The sequence below is a fragment of the Leptosomus discolor genome, chromosome 18, assembly GCF_034619465.1.
Source record: "Leptosomus discolor isolate bLepDis1 chromosome 18, bLepDis1.hap2, whole genome shotgun sequence".
In the NCBI taxonomy this organism is placed as follows: domain Eukaryota; kingdom Metazoa; phylum Chordata; class Aves; order Leptosomiformes; family Leptosomidae; genus Leptosomus; species Leptosomus discolor.
In genome coordinates, this window is record NC_141408.1 from 8207576 (window position 1) to 8229054 (window position 21479).

Here is a 21479-nt window from a genome sequence, read left to right on the forward strand (position 1 = left end):
TAGGAATGAGAGAGACTTACTCAGAAAACCAGCAACAATTAACAGTGTCTTTCTAGCCAAAAGAAACAAAATCTACAGGTAGGCTAAGAACATAACACTTGTTTATTCTACACTAATAAAACCACAATTTAATACCAGCTGATTACACATTCATACTTGATGCACCTGGTACAAGACAGCCAGTCCCCCCTTCCACTGCCTAGCCAGCTAGCGGTAGGAGTAAACTGCTGACAGTGTGTGGTTTGCACAGCCAGTCACGGGAAGCGACAAAGCGGAACACAATGCTTCTGATTTCCTGGCAGTGTTACAGAGACCCTTATTTTAAAGGTATAGAAAAAGACTGTTAAAAAGATATAATAAATAATTTCATTATACCTCAGCGGAATCCATTATTTCATATTCTTTCAGTATACATTACCTCAATGTAACATTTCATTATCTTTGATATAAAATGAATGCTAAAATACCATGAAATCTTAGTAACACTTTGAAACCTCAACATTCACGGCCTATAATTCTTCATAAACTTTTTTCCATCATCATGCTGCCACACAGTGCATTTCAAATAGCATATACAGTGGATAATGATGCACACAGCCCAAAGCGTAAGGATCATATTCAGGTTTGGCAAAATTTTAGTATCAAAAATCTCTGATTGATTTCGGTTATATTTATATCCACAGTATAAACGAAGAAAAACTCAGGAAAGGCATACGTGTCCTAAGGTTACCTGCACACCTCATTTAGGACGGAGCCTCACCCTCTGCCTTTATCTTAAACTACAGCATTACTAGGAGTACAGTAAAAACACACATAGCTTTCTTGTCTACATTTCAAATAATTCTATTGAGAATTCAGTTTGCTAACATTGTTGGAAATACAATAACTATAAAAAAATTTCTGCCCCTTGCCTCCTTTAGACCTTGTCTGTGTTCATCTGTCAGGGTCTGATGAACATTTTTGTTCGTGCCACAAATAACGTAAAACTACATGCCTGGAAATTCAAGTCTGACTACGTCACTTGTGCAAATATGTATTGTTCCGGTTTTCCTTTCATGAAAGGCATGGATAGCTGCTGCTGATTTTCCTATCCCTTTTCGTAAGATGTAATACTATACAGACACTGCATTAAATCAAGTATAGACACTTGCAAACATATTAAGTGACCTGAACTCAGCTCTGAAGTATAATTTCAAATCTCTGTAGCAGAAATCAGATGAATTACTTCCATCTAGATAAAATACAATTTTCATTCTACCTTTCACAGAAATGGTATTTTAATATTTATTGTACAAATCATTCAGTAATCATTTTAATATACAAAATAAACTAATTTGACTTACCCATGTCTGTACTTTATTATTGAAATGAGTAACCTCAGCTCCTATCAAAGGGCATGGAGAAATCGACTGAATGACACAGCTCCTGCACTGTAAGTAACTTGTCAGAGAATATTCCTTCTCATTCCAAATAGCATTTAAAGATAAACTGGCATTCATGTCTTTCAAAAAGAAAGAAAAATTGCTTTTACATAGGCATCAATAGATATTTAAAAACAGATGAAAGGTCACAAGTTGTACTCCACATTTCTAAACATAATGTTCTTATTTTGCCAGAGAGCAACATGGTAAAGAATGCTTATTAATCCCTGCAGACGTAATAACTTCTAAAACAGAGTCCTTGGGACAAAAATCACATAAGATTAATTGTGCCATCTGAACACCAGAACTGCCCAGACACAGGCAAAAGTACTTTACACGTGGTCTCTGTCACCTGAATGCTGCCAAAGGATTGCACTTTCCATGGTCTGACACCTGGAATCATTTCACACCAAAAACATTGCTGCTGCAGAGCCCTACTTTAACCATGGGGGCCGCAGGGTAGATGCCTCCAATTCACGGATTTTAATTTGTTATAAGAAATGTAAATTATTCTGTTCTCATTACCCTTATCTTTTCTTTTTGATCAGAACAGTACGTAAGGACCCATGAAATTTGGAAGTGGAGGGTAAGCTGGTATGCATCTTCAGTGTTTGATTAAATATGCAGGGCTCAACAGATCTCAGTGGAGCTTTGCCTGCTTCCAGTCAACACTAAATTTGTGTGGCACTCCTTTTACATAACAACCAATTCCCTCAATTTCAGCTATTGATGGCTGAGGGAACAAGATAGTGTCTCAAAGGAACAGATCTTGCCATCAACTTCCCAAAAGGTCAAAGGCAAGGGCTGCAAGTCTTGTGAATGGCCTGGTTAAGAGAAAATAAGTGTATATAACGTATTTTCTTTGCCAAGTCCCACTGTCAATACCCAATTCTCCAACTTCTGTATTTCCAGTCTCCTGAAGAAAACCATTGACCCACATGGTTTTGCTGTTCATCAGCTTTCTAGCCCAATGCTCTGCCTTGGACAGTAAGCTCCTACTACCTTCAGTGTCCTTACTCCATAAAATAGTCAAACTTCTCATTATAAGCTTTAAATAATCCTCCTCCTTTATCTAAGGTCAAAGACATAGTTTATGGATCTCACTAACATGTTTCAGCATGATAGTATCACTCTTATGCCTCTTTCACCTTTCAAATATTTCCTGAGATTTTCAGAAACATTCACAATCCCTGGCAAGGGAACACAAAAATACCAGTACCATTGAAAGATCTTATATTTTCATTTAAGAAAAAAAAATTTCATTTGCTTTAAGAAGCCAAAGGTTCCTTTCAACAAGCTATGAAAAGGAAAGATGTCCTTGAAGGAGAAAGCAAACAGCCACAGCATTTCACTCATATTTCGGCAAAGAATTGTTGGATACTGGACTTCCTTCAAACTTACAGAAAGTTACGTGAGAGCAATAGAAAAGTGTGGAAGTTAAAGAACCATGCGGACTCAACCACCGCACTGTGGCAGTAAACAAAACATTCTTAAACAAAATGCCTCTTGAGCAAAGACACAATGAAGATGCTAAGAGATGAAGATCACAAAAAACTGAAGCCAGAATTACTGACCAATAGGTAGCAAAAATCAATACCAAGACCTTACTGACACAAAAAAGAAAGCAATGTTTGCAGCAACTACGCTCAGCCAATGCTAACAGAGAAGAAAACGGGTAGGAATGCATGATTTGTAACATGGTATTCCATGTCCCTTGCAAGGAGGAAATTTCCTAAAAGGAAACAATTCAAACAAAGCTTTAATACAGCTTTGAACATTTGATATAACAATTGAATGAAAGACAGGTTATAGCCTTTTTGAAAGCTCACGTGTTTCTCCCTGCTTAAAAATGTTTTCCATTAAAAATATCTGCAAAACGTGTACAGTGCTGTTTTGGAGAGCAAGAACTACTGGAGCAAGAGACTCATACTAGTCCTCTCCATAGGAGATTTCACACACAGATCAAGAGATAAAAACACATTACTAAAATCAAAAGCATTTTCAGTAAATAAAAGAAAACAATGTGTTGCATTTAATTTAAAGCTAAAGGACTTGACAAATGTTAGGTGGTATTTATCAGTATTCAGTAAGATTTACCTTCACTTTTCACTGGCATCTGATAAACCTTCAAAGTTTCTTTAAGATGACTAAGACTTGTAGCATCTGAGATGATCAACATCATATTATCATCTTCTGAAATGGCATCTAGTTCACACATACAATTATTAATGGATTCTTTGCTTCTTACATTAGTATTTCTGAAGAGTTTCCAGATTATTTTCAGTTCAATATTACTGTAGCAAGCTTTTCTCAAAATTCCTATAATTTAAAAATTGGGGTGTAAGACTTATATATACATGGTTTTGAATACAGTACTGTTCAAACATACTGCAAACTTTCCACATTTACAAGATGGTAATTTAGGCCCTGTTCCAATACCCACCAAAGTCAGTGAAAAGACTTTTATTGATGTAAATGGACCTTGGAAGAAGGCCTTATTTAAATTTTTTAACGTGTCCAAAATTTACTTTTCAACAGATAATTTTCCCCTTGTTATTACTCCCAAATTGACCAGTGACTTTGAATCCACATTGAATAAAGTCATTTATTTTTCATTTTCTTCAAACTGTGGCAGATTTTTTAACTTTCATCAATCAACTGACATCTGAGATTCAGTTTAAATAGCATAAAACTTCTCACTGACAACGGACACCTTGGTAACTGTAGGCAGTAAGGTCCCTCAGTGATTCAGAATGCTTTCATTTAATACATAGGGATTCCATTTCAGATTCTATACCAAACTGCAAAGATAGGATGATGTTGACAAATTAAGGAAATTAGTGAAAGTCTACTGGTGAGATTACACAAGTCTTAAAGGAGATACATTATAGTTGCTCTAGGAAAACAGAGAGGCAATAAGAGGCCTCCATACCCTGGGCCTCCCTTTACCCGTAAGGCAACGTGGACTTTGCTAGCTGGCATATGACTTTAGTATGTCCAGAAGCAATAGGGATATCTCCCACTCTCCCTCAGGTTTGGTTTGTGAAAGAGGAGACTTGTTCTTCCTTGATTTCAACTGATCCACACAACATCTGGTCTAGCTTCATGACCTGACGTCCTGTTCAGCTACATCACACAAAGCAGTCGTGAGCTGCTAGCACACAGTTCCTGCCTACTAAGCCTGGCATCCCTCACTTTTATGGCTGAAGAGGATGACTTTGAGAGGGTTGGGTTTTTTTTCCACTACTGTCACTTCTTTGATACCATTTCCATGCTTGCTTCATCACTGCATGAGCTTTTAGGCCAGTGGAAGGGACCTTAGAGAAGGAGAGGGGATGTTTAAGGGTCCTATAACATTGGGGCTGCTGTAAACAAGAAAAAGAAACAAGCCTCTGCTCTGTGTCTAATGCAAACCTCTCCATCTCAACCTCCATATAATTTCTAACACCTAAAAACACAGCATTCTGGCTTTCTTTCAACATCCTGAGACGTACTTGCAAGCCACACAAAAGCAAACGTCTTCTTACCTTCAGATTTGTAAAACCTGGGACCAGTTAAATCCTCACTAAATTCGGAAGGACAATGTTTTAAACATTGTTGAAGTGTATTAAGCATCTATATCTAATTGTTTCTGCACGTAACCGATGAGAACACTTTGTAATTAGGTCATTACCACACATGGCGCAGTAGCCTGAAGACAGAGTGCATTTTAAAAAGTAGCAGAGTTGTTATTACCGTTATCAGCTTTTAAACCTTACCAAGTTAACGTGCCTCACAAAACTGCAGAGACAATTTCCAAGAACATCTAACCCACATTTCGTACAATGGGTCAACCGAGGACTGGAAATCAAACTAAATTAAGATAAGGTAGGTTACATATTGAAGAATAAGATTGTGATCATACGGTTTTTCAGTAAAACTTTCTATAGTTTCATTAAAACGTGTATTAGATTCACAGAGTTACTGTGCCAAGATATTACCAAACTTCTCACAGTAACTGGTAGCAAATTAACACCTAATCCTTAGAAGAAACACACCCAATGAATAGGCCACTATGTAATAAATAATTTCTTTCAGCCTCCCATAATGCCAGAGGCAGTTACCTTCAGTTAACTCTTAAATTCCAGTCAGATTCCCATTGTACTTCAAGATAGGTCCGTGCATCAGGACCACTGAATCAAGCAACAGAAATATGCCAGAAAGAGTAACCTATTTTCACTGAAATGCCAAGTAAAAATAGTTGTGTTATTGTGACAACTCCCTCTTTCTCCCCCCAAAAAGATTTTCTGCAGGTCTCCAGTGCATTTCTAACAACTCATTTATCTAGTTACCATATCCAGTGAAGAAATTAACCAGTTATTCTGAAATATCCCTCCACTGTCCAAAACTGCAAAAGTAAAAAGATGGATTAAAAATCCTATCATTCCCAACCTGAGACAACCAACCAGTTACATATATCTTACCCTCTGCTTTTGGCAGTATTTCAGCTCCACAGACAATACAATAAAGTCCTTTCTTGCAAGGCTGGTGGTGTCTTTCCTTCCAACAAGACAATATACAAATTCACGTAAACAGTAGTTTGCATATAGCAACTATGCAGATTGAAGCATTTAAATATAAACACAAAGAAAGATCTCAAAACTGCTTCAGAGAAACATACTACTTGAAATACTCAAATTATTTGAATCAATGTTTATAATTTATATTAGCTAATAATTAAAATATGCATAATGCTAAAAAATGCTTAACCTAACTTAGGCAGAAATACTTTTACACAAAATATGAGGTATTTTAGAGTCTATAATGCTCCAGGCTATCAAAGACTTTGGAATTTTGCAAAGGAGCCTAGGACGATAGATGCCCAATTCTTACTGAGTTTCAGTGCGATTATGTTCTTACTCTTTGCAAACCCTACCCTAAAATTTACATATAACCAGAAATCGAAGCACTGGCTATTTTGAAAGAGGAACTACACCTGTAACGAGTTATGAGCTGGACTGTAGGCAGCCCCTATCTGCAGCTTCTACCTGTGTTATCAGCACTTGGAAATTCTCAGCCGTTTTGTTTCCCCATGAGAAACAAAGGTATCTATCACTAAGTAAAACAAAAGGATTTAGAGCAAACCATGCAGACCACGAATAAACTATTTCACCTGTATTATTTCGCTTAAAAGATTATATAATAAATCATTATTTCCCTTGCGCCTTAACATTCAGCAGCAGCCACTTAAAACAGGTACTTTATCTACATGGTACCTTTCTTTCACCGGCGTAGGCACTTTGCCTAACCGTAGCTCTTCTTCGTCTGCATTGCCTCTGAACTTTCAGCCCTTTAATAAATTCAAGATTTTATGATTATTTTAGACAGAAGAGAACATGCCTGCCTATTATATCAAAGTATATTGAGGACTTTTCAAATAATTTAGCTTTTACAGATATGGGAATTCCAAACAAATAATTCTAGGAAAGTTGGTACATTGACTTCCCTTCCATTTGCAGGCTGGGCAGCAGGGTATTGAATTTAATATTGGGAATCACCACAAATATATTAAGTATAGACATAAAGAACATTCTTGCCTGTAACATATTAAACACCACAGTTAGTAAGATATAAAGACAAATTCAGATTGAATTTACATAGCTTTTACACCAAAAGAAACTGTCCACCTCACGCCCCAAAAACCAGCAGTGATACAGTGGATTATTATCCATCAGTTGTCCGAAGCAGCACAGCTATGGACAGGATTTAAGTTAGTGAATTTCTGGATAGAGACTTTACAAGAAAAATCTAGTATCTAGTAGGCCAAAAGCTGATATTTTCAATACAGATTTTTTTTAAAAAAATGATTAAGGAGTCATTTTATATAAAATGTAGATGTTGTAAATTAATGCAAAATATTTGATACGAAAAAGGCCATGTCTTAAAGGATTTCTAATCGAAGTAAGATGCAACACAAGATCAGGAAAGGAACAATCTGCTCCAGATAAGGAAAGGAAGATGGATTTTCTTTTTTGTAACATTATGGATTTAAAGACAGACAAATCTTCCGCAAGACAAATATGGGATAGTGGTCTATGAGATAAGCAGACAAGCCACAAAGCTGAAGTGATTTCTATTATCTACTCAGAGATACATAACCACAAGCAGTGCTTTGGTACAGAAGACTTGTTTTAAGACAACTGAGCTGTTAGAGCCTCATGAGGATCAGCTGCAAAGCCACCTGCCAGGGGCTGCCTCAGCACTTGCAGTGGGACATGGGACAGTTCTAGTCTACCAGCCAGTTACAAACAGAACCATGCCTACCCTACTAAGTCCTGACATTCAATCAATCACTTAAATCTAAATAAAGTACTTTTATCCTTAGATGTGTCATATGTTTAAATTGCTGTCAATATTAGTGCTTGCTTCTGCCCTATCTACTAGTTCGAAACCATCAGCATCCAATGAATAAGCAAATACCCAGAAACCTAAACCAAGAAAACATGATGCTTAGGTGGCATCAATATAACAAAAAGTTTAACCAAATGCCTTATCCTAAGAACTGCAAGATAATGCTTGTTAAAGAAATTTAACAGTATTCTTGTCATTCTTGCAGAGTATCTAATTTTACAAAGAAGTATTTCTCATGTAAATAAAGGATACACTTTAAATCCTATTCATATGAACACGTTCAGAGCTCTGCAAAGGTGGACGTCAGAATGTTATTTAGATTAACTTCTATGGAAAACGACCCGTTAACCATTTCATCTCTGCTCTCAGTCAAAATATATAAATACCTATGAACCAATCTTAAGATTGTAAAAATCCCACATCTTCATATTAATGTATGATGGAAATCAACAATCTTTCCTTGAAAAATCAGGCACTACGTTTTATTACAGCAAAATCCTGGCTGTTTTGATTGCAATAAATGAAAGAAATGTTTAAAATACTTCAAGAAAAGTAGACTGAAGAAGACTTGAAGACCTTTATGTACAAATTTACATTATTATATAAGGCATAGAAAATGTGTTTGTAGGGCATACAAATGAGTACATGTTTCAATACAAATACATACAGAAGCTGACCAAAAGAAATTGGATCCTTCCACAAAAGAAAATTTTAAAGACACCTCAACTTTTAAATAAAACAAATACAGACCTCTGAAGAAGCCTCTCATCATCATCAAATATCAAAATGTTCAAATACTACTACTACACAGCTTACAATAGACATTTTGACAAAAGAGATTTGAGGGAAACAAAGTACTGAAGAATACACCTATTTCAGTATCTAGGCTCAATATCGTATTACTTGATCTGCAAAGATGCTGTTCTACACATTTACTTTAAAAAAAAAAAAAAAGCCCTAACAAATGCAGAAAACCATAACATGATTATATGGGTGTTTTGCTTTCTGAGAAAAACCCAATTGTTTGAGTGCATTTAATGGCAGATTAATTAAATCTGTATTAGACAAACTTCCTCAGCCTATAATTTCAAGTCAAATGCTACTTGGGCTTCTACTTAGAATTTCCACACATGATGTCCTTCCACCACACAGTTAGGATGAAGAATCTTAATTATATCTACAGAAAACTGCATGTTGCATAACTTTCACAGTGGAAAACAAAAACATACAACGGAAAATCGAGTCTGATAGTGGCATATATTAAATGAGAACTAGAAAGCCATCACCGCTCTAGAGTGAGGCTATACTGTGAAGGCTGCTCACTACGTTTCCTATAGAAGCTGTCACTCTGTCACTATGTGCTAGTATCGTTCAACAGAAAAGATGACACACCTTTATTTCGCGATCTGGAAAGACTGATTTTCCGGTTTTTGGTGTCCATCTCTTGAGATGCTATCTGCTCTGCTTCTATTTCACTGCGTATCTCTATGTTATTAACTGCACTATTCTTACTCCCTTCATTCTGCATTATTCCATGTAAACTTGTGCTTCTGCCATCATCATCAATCGTTTTTTTAGTCACACTTAGAGTTTCTGAGGTGTTGATTGCAAAAAAGTCATCAGGGACTGTGGACTTCCCACATTCAATCAGATTCTTATTTGCATTACAGGCTGGAACCAGTGGTCTGATTTCCTGTTCCTCTGATTCTACGTCATCATAGAGTTCTGGTGTGAAGTATATACTCTCATCCTCATCTTCAGCTTCTGCGGATACGTTTAACATTGAAAGTTCAGATTTCCCTCCTGCTGAAGGAACCTCACTGCAGGGCTCAACTTGAAGCTGTAGCTTATCGGGATGCTCTTCAGCAACTGGAACCTCAGTACTTTTAACTGAAAAACCAGTTATTTCCAAACATGATTCTGTTACATTTGGTTCATGTTCTGAAATTAATGATGGCTGGCATTGATTTACACTATCAATAAGTTCACTAGCGCTATTCACATTCTTTTGTTTGCTACTAGCTGTGGACATGCAGTTCCTGGCTACAGGCAAAGGTGTTGAAGTCAGTGGTTTAAAGCAGCAATGTTCTTTCTTAAGATCAGCATTAGTGCAACCATTCATTTTTTCTCTCTCTGTTTTAGTTGCTGGCATTTCAGGTGTGGAGTCCATATGTTTTCTTCTTAGTGTTACATGGTGAGAATGACTCTCTACATCAACTTTCTGGCCACCTGTGAAAAACCACAAAACATTAATTAATTGTATATGCCTTCCCCCTGCTGATTTACAGCATGTGTAGCACATCAAAATTACCACTGTTTATTAGGTTTACAGTCATTTTATAATATTTATTAAGATCCAATACAAACAAAAGCCCAGATGTTACAACTATCTTCGCACATGAATTGTCTTAATTGTCTGTCTGGCATATGTAAAGGTATAGTAAAATATGACTGGATTTTAAATTTGCGATTTTTTTATTATTGTGCTTTTATGTTGTTTGCATCTTTCTTGCCTGAAATGAAGTTATGAGCTTTCCTAAAATTTAGGAATGGATAGATATGTACTGGTAAAGCTGGTACCAGAAAAGATTATATGAAAGGTGCCTCTCAGTAATGTCTAAACAACAGATGTAGCTTGAATAAAGGCACTCATCTTGCAATACTGCTAAACTTTATGTGTTTCAAAGATATTTTAAATTACCTTCATAGTTTTCAATGGAAAAAGAAATTTAAGTGAAAATATTTTTGATTGTACTATAAACTTATCAAACACTACCAATTGTTCTAAGACAACCAGATGGAGTGACAATTCATTTCAGTCTGTCAAGCACAGCTCGTACACATTTGTGAATAATTATCATTTTGCACGATAGCACTTCTGTAATTTTAAAAACCACTTGTTTCTTTCAAAAAAGATGCAACATGACATTTAAAATTGATAATGAAGTTTTTTCCACAGGAAATGAACATACTTTGTTTCATTGTTGCCGTGATGTCACTTGGCTGACTTGATGCTGTAGGATTAACTGAGCTGATGGTTGTAGTAAAATTAATTTCTGAAACCAAATTTTGCTCCTCACTTTTAGCAGGAACATCTGGTGACAGATGAATAGTTGCCTCCCGCTGAGAGGCCTGTGACAGGTCTTTTGAATTTGAATGTACATGGAGAAATTCACTGCTGCACTCTGACGAACAATCAACGCCCTTCTGGTTTCTTATAGCAAATGCATGCAAGGATTCAAGTGCACTACCAAAACTCTCATGGTGCTGGATTTGTTGACGAATCCATTTAGATAATCCTAAGAAAAAGGAAAAAAAAAAAGTGTTACTACAAAACTACATAACCTATACCAGGTATTTCACATCAGTAACTAGTACCCTAATATTGCAAATACTTCTACGTACATATAGAGAGATTCATAAAGATTTCAAGACACTGCCCATGAAAGTAAGGTAACACGTGTCTTCCTTTCCAGGAAGGGAACTTGGTTTAACCAATGGTAGGTATTTTGATGAGTAATACTAACAGTATAATTCTTTTTTATTAGGAGACCTTTACCTTTTTCACTAACACTTTTTTTTTTTTTAAGTTCAAACTGCTGTGTTGCAAAAACATCGTCATACTTCTATGCCTGGGTGTTCATTTTGCTTGTTATCATGTAGTATTAAAAAGCAACTTGCATAGAATACAGCTATTTATTATCACACTGGCATGGTCTGACAAAAATTAGAATATAATGAAGCTTTTGCAATTTTATTTCTGATTAAGTAACAGTAACTCAGTTATTCAGAATCACAACTGCCCAATAGCTACAGTATAATACAATATGCTCTTCTGCAGCAATCATTTTTAAAATTCTCAAATACCAGATGTTTTGCGCATAATAGCTGTTTAGATGATGTTGGAACACACAAGAGTGAAGTAAAATCTTTCTTGTCTTTAAAAAAAGTGGGTTTAAATCCATTTAAATATTCTTTTAATATCACTTAAAAAAAAAGAACTTGATTCTTCTGTGAACTTATGTTTTAGAAAAAGTGCTAATCTAATCAAGTCTAGATTACTTGTATTACTGTATGAATTACCTCTGTTTACTTAGATAGTTTATATATATTTTTAGTACAGACATGTCAGAAATGTGGTTTGACTTGTACTGCAGCAGCTGAGCTCCACCTGCTGACTAGACTGCAACATTATCTGTTCACATCGTGTTTTCATAGAATCACAGGATGGTTTGGGTTGGAAGGGACCTTAAACATCATGCAGTTCCAACCCCCCTAGTTCCAAGCTGTGGTTGCCCCCACCAGGCCAGGTTGCTCCAAGCCCCATCCAACCTGGTCTTGATCACTTCAGGGAGGGGGCAGCCACAGCTTCTCTGGACAACCTGTGCCAGTGCCTCACCGCCCTCACAGCAAAGAATTTCTTCCTAATAGCTCATCGAGATCTACCCTTGTTCAGTTTTAAACCATTATAATGTTTTGCCCATCTCTGCTAAACAGCGCAGAACAAAGATACACAATGCATTCCTAAGCAATTGCTTTAATTTTTTTCAAAAAATTATTCCTTTATTAAGGAAGAATGCACGACCTGTTTTATTTTATCTGCATTTTTTTCTAGCCAGTATAACACTACAAACAGAAAATACTTCTCGTGTATTGAGCATTTGTGGTTCCAAACGGCACAATTTTTACCTGTTGTACCTAAAAAGCCAGAATGTTAAATTCAGACTGCTTACCCTAATCATTAAAGCTCCCTATAGGCAGAAACTATACATGCACTAGAGACTTATCCAAAGGCCAAATAAAAATCTATTAATTATTTTTAATACAAACATATACACATGCACACATATGTATACATAATTTATATATATTTATTATGCAAAGATTAAGAGTCCTTAAGTTTTTATAAGTCCCATTTTAAGAAAGAATTCTCAAATTCTGTACACTGAAATTTCTATATCATTAACTTTATATCCAAAAGGGGAAAGAAATTAAATTGAGTGAACATTGGTATCAACGTGTTTCAGTGTATTTAATGAACTATCAATACACCAGGGTCCAGTTTTAGAGGTTTCAGTTTCAACTGCAAAATTTGAGTTCAGCAGATACATTTCATTACAACTTTTCCTACTTACTTGTATTTGTATAACCATATTTCTCTAATCTTGATTTTTCACTATTTGTTAATATTAGGAACTTTCCCAGAAAGATTTTTACAGCTTACCAGTTATGTACTTATTAGGGTTATTCCTGAAGCGGTCATCAACTAAAATAAGAGCACCCCAGTCATTTCTATGTCTTATACACCTATAAGGGAGCAACAAAAAAGAGTGAATATATAATCAGAGTGCATACAGTTAAAAACTGTGGGGATCAGACAAGAGGGATTTGAACGAGTCAGCTAGAATATGCAAGAGTATACAGGAAGTACTTTCCTACTGTCTTGCACCAAAAATTTTAACGGAAGCTTAATTTTCCTTCAGCTTGAATTTACTATATGAAAACAGGTAAATTAAAAAACCCCACACAAAACCCAGCAGCTAATCAAACCACATGTCATTTGCTTTCCACTCTTAACTGGGTAATGTAAATACTGGAAGGAGAACACACAAAGTGTAAAATGAAAGAAAACGGACTCAGGTAACTGCGAGCAGTTTTTTAAGTAACTATGCGCTTTGTTTCTAAACCACATGTTATTCCTGACTCTCTTTAGCAATGAAATGAATAATGCTACAGATCAAGGCTGTGAGTGATACCGTTGAGTTCGTAATTCAGTTGTGAGAGGCCTACAGAAATAATCCAATAGTCACTTTACATGCGTTGATATTATTTTTAACATTATTTGGATTTCTGTACTGCCTGCCAGAAAAAAGTATTCAAGAACAATGCTAACATACATGAAATACAGGAAAGAATGTCAGTAATAGTTTAGGATTATTATCCCCACTGTATAAGAGAAGGACAACTTTTTAAGATGTTTACAAATGTACGTAAAACCACAAGTGTATCGGAGCCAGGGATTAAAAATGGGAGTGACAATGCTGGCTCTCCAAAGAAATATTATTTATTTCTATTTGAAGTCCCTCCACGACAAGAAAAGCTACCAAAACATCTTTAAGAAACAGATTTCTTCCAACTTCTCATTTTTTCATTACTTTAATAAATGTTCTTTTAACTCATAGTTTAAATGAATTATGCCCACTGGAGACATATCCAACACTTCTAGAAAAAGTAGCACTGCAAGGAATTCATAGCATGGCTGTCACCTGGCCGTACACACCATCTGTTGTATTCCCAAAGGCTGCTATTTCATTTCATGGACTTGTGTTACTTCGTATAATGTAACAGCACTAAATTAAGAGAAAACTGCCAGACTGAAGCCTAGCATGCTTCTGCTCACTTCCATCCCTGCAGGCATCTCTGCAGCAAGAAGCTTCCCTATCTACTATATAACTGAGCATTAACTTTGTAGACTGTCTGGTTTTATAAAGACAGTCGTCACACACTGTCCTCCTTCGCCAAGCCTCACTTTAGTAAGACCTTAGTCTAATGGTATTATACACAGTTTATACATTTGTCAGATGGAAGCCTATTTTCTCCATTTAAGTTCAGACTAGTATAATTTCATTCAAATGAGAAATCACACAGTAAGCAGTTTTCACTAAAACTAGATTTAAGTTAAAACATACTTCACAGTGACAAAACTTCAAATTCATTTCTTATCACTAGCATTCCACAACTTTCTTAGATTTTTCTTAACAAATTTTAACTAATGCTCTTACTCTCCAAAGAGGAATCTAAGAAATCAGACCTGTAATAACAAAAATTTTCAATTAAATTTTACTCATGTGGACTATTTTCTCTCAATTTTCTTTCTAAACCTTCATTTATGTCATCATATTTGTATTATGTCTAATTCAAATAACAAGAGTCTTCTAGCTAACGTTTCTCTTCTTACCTATGAATCTGTGTCTGTACCTCTATATATCCATGCCATGTATCTATGGCATCTCTGATAGATACGGGTGACAGACAGCTGTATCTATCCATGTATACTTGTTGGAGAAGGATGAATTAATTCTAACCTGTTAATAAAATTTGGGGGAATTTTTTCATTTGAGAAAGTAAGCTACACCACTTCTTCCAAACCTGGAAAGAGATCAGTGAGCGTGATTGAATTGACCTTTTGCAAAGGTCTAAGAAAACCCCCTGCTATTTCTCCCTTTCAAAAATACTTGTAGGCTAAACATCAAACAACTGTTCAAACCCCACCAAGAGCGTGAACAATTAGTACATTTGAAAAGACCTAAGAATTTTCATTTTGTTTGTAAGTTCAAGAACTATTTGTCTCTGAAAATCCTTTCCTTTCTGCATATCTGGACTACAAGCAATAAAACCTGCAACCAAACCAAAGTGGATTCTGAACATAAACCAAAACAATCGGAATTATAACAATGCTCAAATGCACAACAGACTGAAAAACCAGACAGTTGCCAGTACAGAACAGCTGAAGACCTGATTTCTGCAATATGAGTTTTTTTGGCTTGATTTATGCCCTTTGTGTTAACAGTGAGGAACTAATCCTTAACGATATTGCAAAAAAAAAAAAAAAAAAGTTCTACAAATAAGTATATACTTTTAATTATGTTCAGTTTATCTCACCTTCCCAGGGCTTGGTTCAGGGCCCTATAAGCTTGAATTTCATACCACTGACTCCCTGGTAAAAGGCCTCTTGTATTTTTGTGCTGGTCATTGTACTTCCTCTTTAATTCAACCTAAGAAAGAAACCATAACACATTGTTTTCCACAATGATGTTGAAAAGGAAACATTCTAAAAGAGGAAAACAAGCAAACATTGATTAGATAAGTGAACATGTAAAGTGTGCTTCAGTTTCAACTTTGTATTTTGCACACTAACAAATCATGGGTTTTACTCTTCTAAAGTTATTCTTAACATGTGATCTATTTCAAAAATTTATAAGGCATAACACAGCCACCACACACTTATCTGGATCTCTGTGCTAGAAAGAGAAGGATAAGTTGTTCACACAGGCAAAAAACCCAGATGCAAGTCAATGGACTAACCAGACCACAGTTTTATTTGCTCATCTGGAAGTAAATGATACAATGGAGATCTTTATCCTTTCCTTTATCACAAACACAGACTCCTAATCTATTGCTGGGCCCAGACCATCCTTTTCTCAAGTGAGGGTTAAGCAAATATAACCCCTTCTTCTACAGAAGCTAAGAAAGTACTTTAGAGACAGAGTGGCCTCACCAAAGTACCAGAAGCCAGCAGCACCAACTCTAATTCCTACCTTGGCACCACCTTCTGCGGTTTGGAAACTAACATTTCACTGGCTAAATGTGAAGCAAAGGTGGCTGCTAAGGTTTGCAGAAGACAGAAAAGAGCAGGCTCCTTTTTCTTAAAAAATGCTCTCTCCTGGCTGCTTCAAAAGCAGATCTGCTATCAACTGCAAAAGAAATCCCCTGTCTCCCCTTTCTAATCATACAGACAACCACAATGCCTGATCTTAATTTGAACAAGAATCTGTATTTGGACATTATACACAGTTCCAATATATCAAAAGAATTTATTATTACTGGGGGGACATACACTGAATTTTTTTTATTTATTTAAACATAAAACTATATCAAAAAGGGTCTTTCCATTGCTCTTTTGTACAGTATTAACCTTTCTAAACTGACAAGTGAAAGGACACGCTTCAGGAGAGAAAACAGCAGACTTCTAACCTCTTCTGACAGGTAACTTTCAAGTTGCATTTGGATAAGAAATTTTATTTTATGTACTTATGCCCTTTAAATTGCCTGTCAAATTCACAAATTTAATCTTTACAGCCAGAAAGTAAATTCAGTTTGATTTCACAGATTTAATATTTGTTCCAGTCACTCAGAATTTATTGACTGGCATGTGAGGTTTCCTTTGTAGTTTTCAAAACAGAAGAGGTTTTCTTCTGAACATTTGATGAACATGAAACCCATTCCATAAAAACAAACTTGGGCGTATCTGTGCGTTTCTACAAATTGAAATACTACCTGGAGACACAAAAGGGTACCCCTTACCGTTTGAAATAAGGTATCATGTTGGAAAATCTCACTGAAATGTTTAAAACATAACCAATGAAAATATGCTCCTCTATATTCTTTGCATTTATCTTTAGTTCTGGTAAGTTTTCTAACAATTTCCTCTTTTAAAGAATTTCCCTTATCAGTAAGATTCTGGCCAGTTGTAACAAACGTAGCTTTACCACAGCTTCTTACTTCGCTAGCAGACTGTTCAAAAAAGTATTAGAATAACAAGTCACATGTTTTACACTGATAAATATGATGACTTTTTAATTATCAGCATAAAACCACTCAAGTACCAGAGGAAGGCAAACCAGTCAGATCATCTACAATGTACTGCACTACCCTGTGAATAAAACACATTACCTTTACATTCTCCTAAAACGTTAGCAGTGTGCAAACGTCAACAATGACAATTCATGTCTCAAATTATACAAAAATCCATATTCTCCTGGTCTAAACATGTAATGTATCTTTAAAACTTATCTGTTCTATCTTAATTACAAAAGGGTTAATAGAAAATTAACATTCTGTTTTCTCACTTAAATGATCATGTCTCAGCATGAGATGACAACTTACATTGCTGCGAGTTCAGTTTTCATTATAAGTCTACTAAAGGTAAAAGGCCAGGGCATGTCATTTTAATGCAATCAGAATCTATTTCATTGTATAACTCTTACGTTATCAAGCATCAAATCAACGCCCAATTCAAAATGACATGTTACATATGTGAAAAAGCCAGTCTCTCCTGCTAGCAAATATCCTAAATGTGCAGTAAACCACAGGCTAGAAGGGATTAGTTAAAATGTCAAAAGACAGCCTTTTACTTTTACCTGTTCATCCTTAAAAATATACTCTTAGCTATCAGGCATGCTTTACAGACAAATAGCTTCAGCAAGCAGCAGCAGAAGGCCCGTGGCAAGCTCTGCCATCTTGTAGCTGTCAGACAGATTAGTCTTTGATCTATCTGGGAGGTCATGGTCGCATTCACATTAACTGAAGTCTAACAACATTATACCTGCTAACCGCTCGTTCTTTTAATGCTTAATTAGTTCGACATCTTTCACTATGGAATATTAACTGAGAAATATCAACAAAAAATAAATGTCACGAACAAATTTTTCTTTTTATGACTTGGAAAAATACCTTGAAAAATATATTTGAAACTGCCTCAATCAGAATTAGCAATACAAGTTTTTCTTCAATGACAACAACAACATTAAACAATGTTCATTATATTAGATTTTAAGTGTTTGATAAATCACAAAAAAAGTTACTAGTGGTAACATTGCTTCATATGAAGAAACCCAGACTTGTTCAGGATTCAAGTGATATATAAGTACATAAAGTGGATTTATACTGCATTTACCATGGACTATATCAGTCAGTTTATGACACAAAGCTAGAAGACTAGCTCAAAAAACTAGAGCTTATTTTTTGAAGCCTAAAATAACCTGAGAGTTCACATACAGAAACCTTATTTGCAGCATGCCAGGCTGAACAAGATTTATTCAAAATTAACGAAAATAAGGCTATATTTAAGACCAAGGTATATAAATAGCAATCTATTATAAGCTAATTGTTTCAACAGAAAAATCAATGATTGGACAATAAAATTAAAGCACCATTTTCTCCCTTAAATTGAGTTCTTTCTGTAAATAAAGTTCTGTAAAAAGCTTTGCCTTGTTTTGCAGTCATAATTACAACTGAGATAAGGAAATCTGAAACACAACTTCAGTATATTTTAGATATCTTCAGCTAAATGTCTGCACAGCATCCTACATGCTAATTTACCTGTGAAGAAGCTTTAAGGAGAAAGCATTTAACCTACAAAGAATAAAAAAGAATATGCTACACTATTAACGACTTTTTCAAAATTTTACTTCAGTGAAAACAAGCAAATGGTCCAGCAGACGCTCGTTCAGGATCATTTTATCTCAGCCAAAGAACAAGCTAACAGCAAAGCCTAGCAGGACTAGAGAACGTGCATTTGGGGCATTTACCATTCATAATCAGAATACTACAAACCTTATCAGCATCAGTATCACAATATGAAAGTTGAATGGGCTGAACTACAACATGCAATTTTTTTTTTTATTTTATGAGATTTGAATCAGCAAAATAAACTGTGTTTGGTTTTACTTCATCTGGTAAAGTTTCGAGATTTTTCTAGATGCATTACTTTATGTAACCAAGGATAGTGCTATACCTTGCTTTCTAAAAACAAATCCGAAGCTGTTACTAGTAGTTAACAAGCCAGGCCTGTTCTTTGACAAGGCATCACTTCACAAACATCTTCAATTGTCTCCTGTTTTCTCTGGTAGATTAAAAATGACCTCCAGTTTGTAACCTGTGGGATTACAAACCAGATGACCCAGAAGTCTAAAGACAAGACAGAAATTCATGAATACAAGGGCACTATTGTGAGCAGTTAAACAGAGCACTCAACTAAACCTGCATTTCTCTTTACATCAGCACTTTGCAGTGTTGTGACAGCTCAGGTTAAAGAGAGACAACTCCTGAAAGGAAAAAGGCAAATAAACTTGGAACTGTGTCAATACATGCACACTTGTGTAGGTAGGCACATCTACACACACAGGTGTAAACTCTCCTCCATCTATTCTCCATGGAAATAAGAGTCAGAAAATGGATATAAATGTTTTCCGGCATTCCACTGACTTGCTGCTTTGGTTTTATGAGAGGAAAAATGGTAATGAAAACAAAGACCATTGCCCATATCATCCAAAAAACTTTAAAAGACACACTCGTGTTTCACATCTACTAACTCCCCACCTCCTAAAAACAAACAAGCAAAAAATACCAGGTGGTCATTCCCTGCTTCCATCCCCCCCCCAAAGACATAAAAATGGTTTTAAAGCAAATCCACCATCCTAAAAATCTCATGTGTCCAGTTAGAGTCTCTCTTCCACCTGAAATAGCAACAATTAGAATTCTTCAAGAACATACTTGCCATCTACTTTCCTCCTGACGAATGCCAAGTAATCATAAAAGTTTCTAAGTGTGGGGAAGTAAAAGACATGAAAACTCATTTCTTTTCTTTTATATCTGAAAATCCTTAAATGGAAGCAGCATTAAATAGTGTAGCATTTAACTTCCCCCCCCAAGCAGTAACATTTGTGAGATTTAAGACTAAATAATGCACGTGTAAAGACCTCAGTGAGTCATAGAATATGCTTCAAACATCCTCACTCCTCAGTAGACCTACTAAAAGCTGTATCTAAACACAATGTCTCAATTTATTAGCCCACAGGAAAAAGATATTATGTCAGGACGTTATCTTTAAATGCTCCAAGCATTTTAAGTGCAGTGTTAATACATATAAAACAGTATGAAATAAGCAAACGCTTATGACCTCTAATTTATCAAACTAGATTCTGTATATGCCAGTAACTTATTAAGGCCATTCTAACCATCTCATATGCCTAAAGATGGTCTCCAGACACAAACATAACACTGCCTTCTGCTTTCACACACAAATACTGCATTTCTTTAAAAAACAACGTGAAAACCCCAAAACTGTGAGCACAGAAATAGCATATATACTGTGAATAAGACATTATCAGCTAGAGATATGATCAATACTTCGTACTGCTCCATTATGTTCAAGACGCTCCGTTACACAGCTCCAACCTTACAAGAGCCTCTTTAGCAGATGAGTCGCTGTGAGGCTGAACTACACCCACTACCCTCCAGCAGCTGCCCCTCACAGAGGCTTCCAAAACAATTCAATAGTTCATGCATCAAGGCCACATAAACTTAAAACCAGTTCAGGTCACCTTTTCTGCCTAAAAATGTCTATGCGCACTTAAAAATTTGCTTTCCTCAGATAATACTGAATGAAATAAGGAAACAACATCTCTGCAGATCTAGATCTCAGACTAGCTGTATCTTGCAGCCTGTTGCACCTAAACAGCACACCTGAAAAAACACTGGGCACCCATGGCATTTAAAAGTTTGTTGCCTGAATGAAGATACAATCAAGACTAGGAAAAGCTACTGAAATTGGAAAAAAAGGCATGAAGGTGGTAAGAAAAAAAGCTATCTATGGAAAAACACTGCTAGCTTGGTTCCCCACAGCCCAAAACCTTAAATACCACTTCAAAAAGTAAAGTCAAACAACGTAACATCAAACTACTGCCTATTAGAGTCTACTAACTGGCCAATGCTAGCTCCTGGGGCAGAAAGATAGCACTACCACTTTATGCAAAGATGTATTTGTCTTACTTTGAATTCACAAGGTATTTTATGACTAAATGCTTCCCCAGTATTCTCACTCTTAATCCCAGTGTTGGAGAGATGAGAAGCTTATGTAATGTTGTAACCGCTGAACACTTTTAGTATTGTCAACTACACCATGTGGCATATCTCAGAGATCTGGAAGTTTTACGGTTTGACAAATCTTGTAGCACATTCACCCCAGGCCCATCTACTCATCTCAGTCTTGTAAGCTTTGAGGGACTGTGAACAAGCAACTTGATTAAAATCTAATGCAACCAAAACTCTTCTCTGAAGAGAAAATTCAATCCATTTCCAGTGAAGCAGAAGTGAAAAAAATCAAAC

At 35.9% G+C, this 21479-nt stretch overlaps 1 protein-coding gene across 1 annotated transcript in view; it reads right to left on the reverse strand.

The window, feature by feature from the left end:
- Positions 1-21479, reverse strand: part of BRIP1 (BRCA1 interacting DNA helicase 1) — a 116762-nt gene that overhangs the window by 46327 nt on the left and 48956 nt on the right. Inside the window, exons 16-23 of the mRNA XM_086475255.1 lie at positions 15474-15586; positions 13036-13118; positions 10784-11110; positions 9204-10040; positions 6677-6750; positions 5885-5960; positions 3525-3740; positions 1344-1501 (exon numbers count right to left, since the gene is read on the reverse strand). Coding sequence (XP_086331381.1) covers positions 1344-1501; positions 3525-3740; positions 5885-5960; positions 6677-6750; positions 9204-10040; positions 10784-11110; positions 13036-13118; positions 15474-15586 — 1884 coding nt within the window. The remainder of the gene's footprint in view (positions 1-1343; positions 1502-3524; positions 3741-5884; positions 5961-6676; positions 6751-9203; positions 10041-10783; positions 11111-13035; positions 13119-15473; positions 15587-21479) is intronic.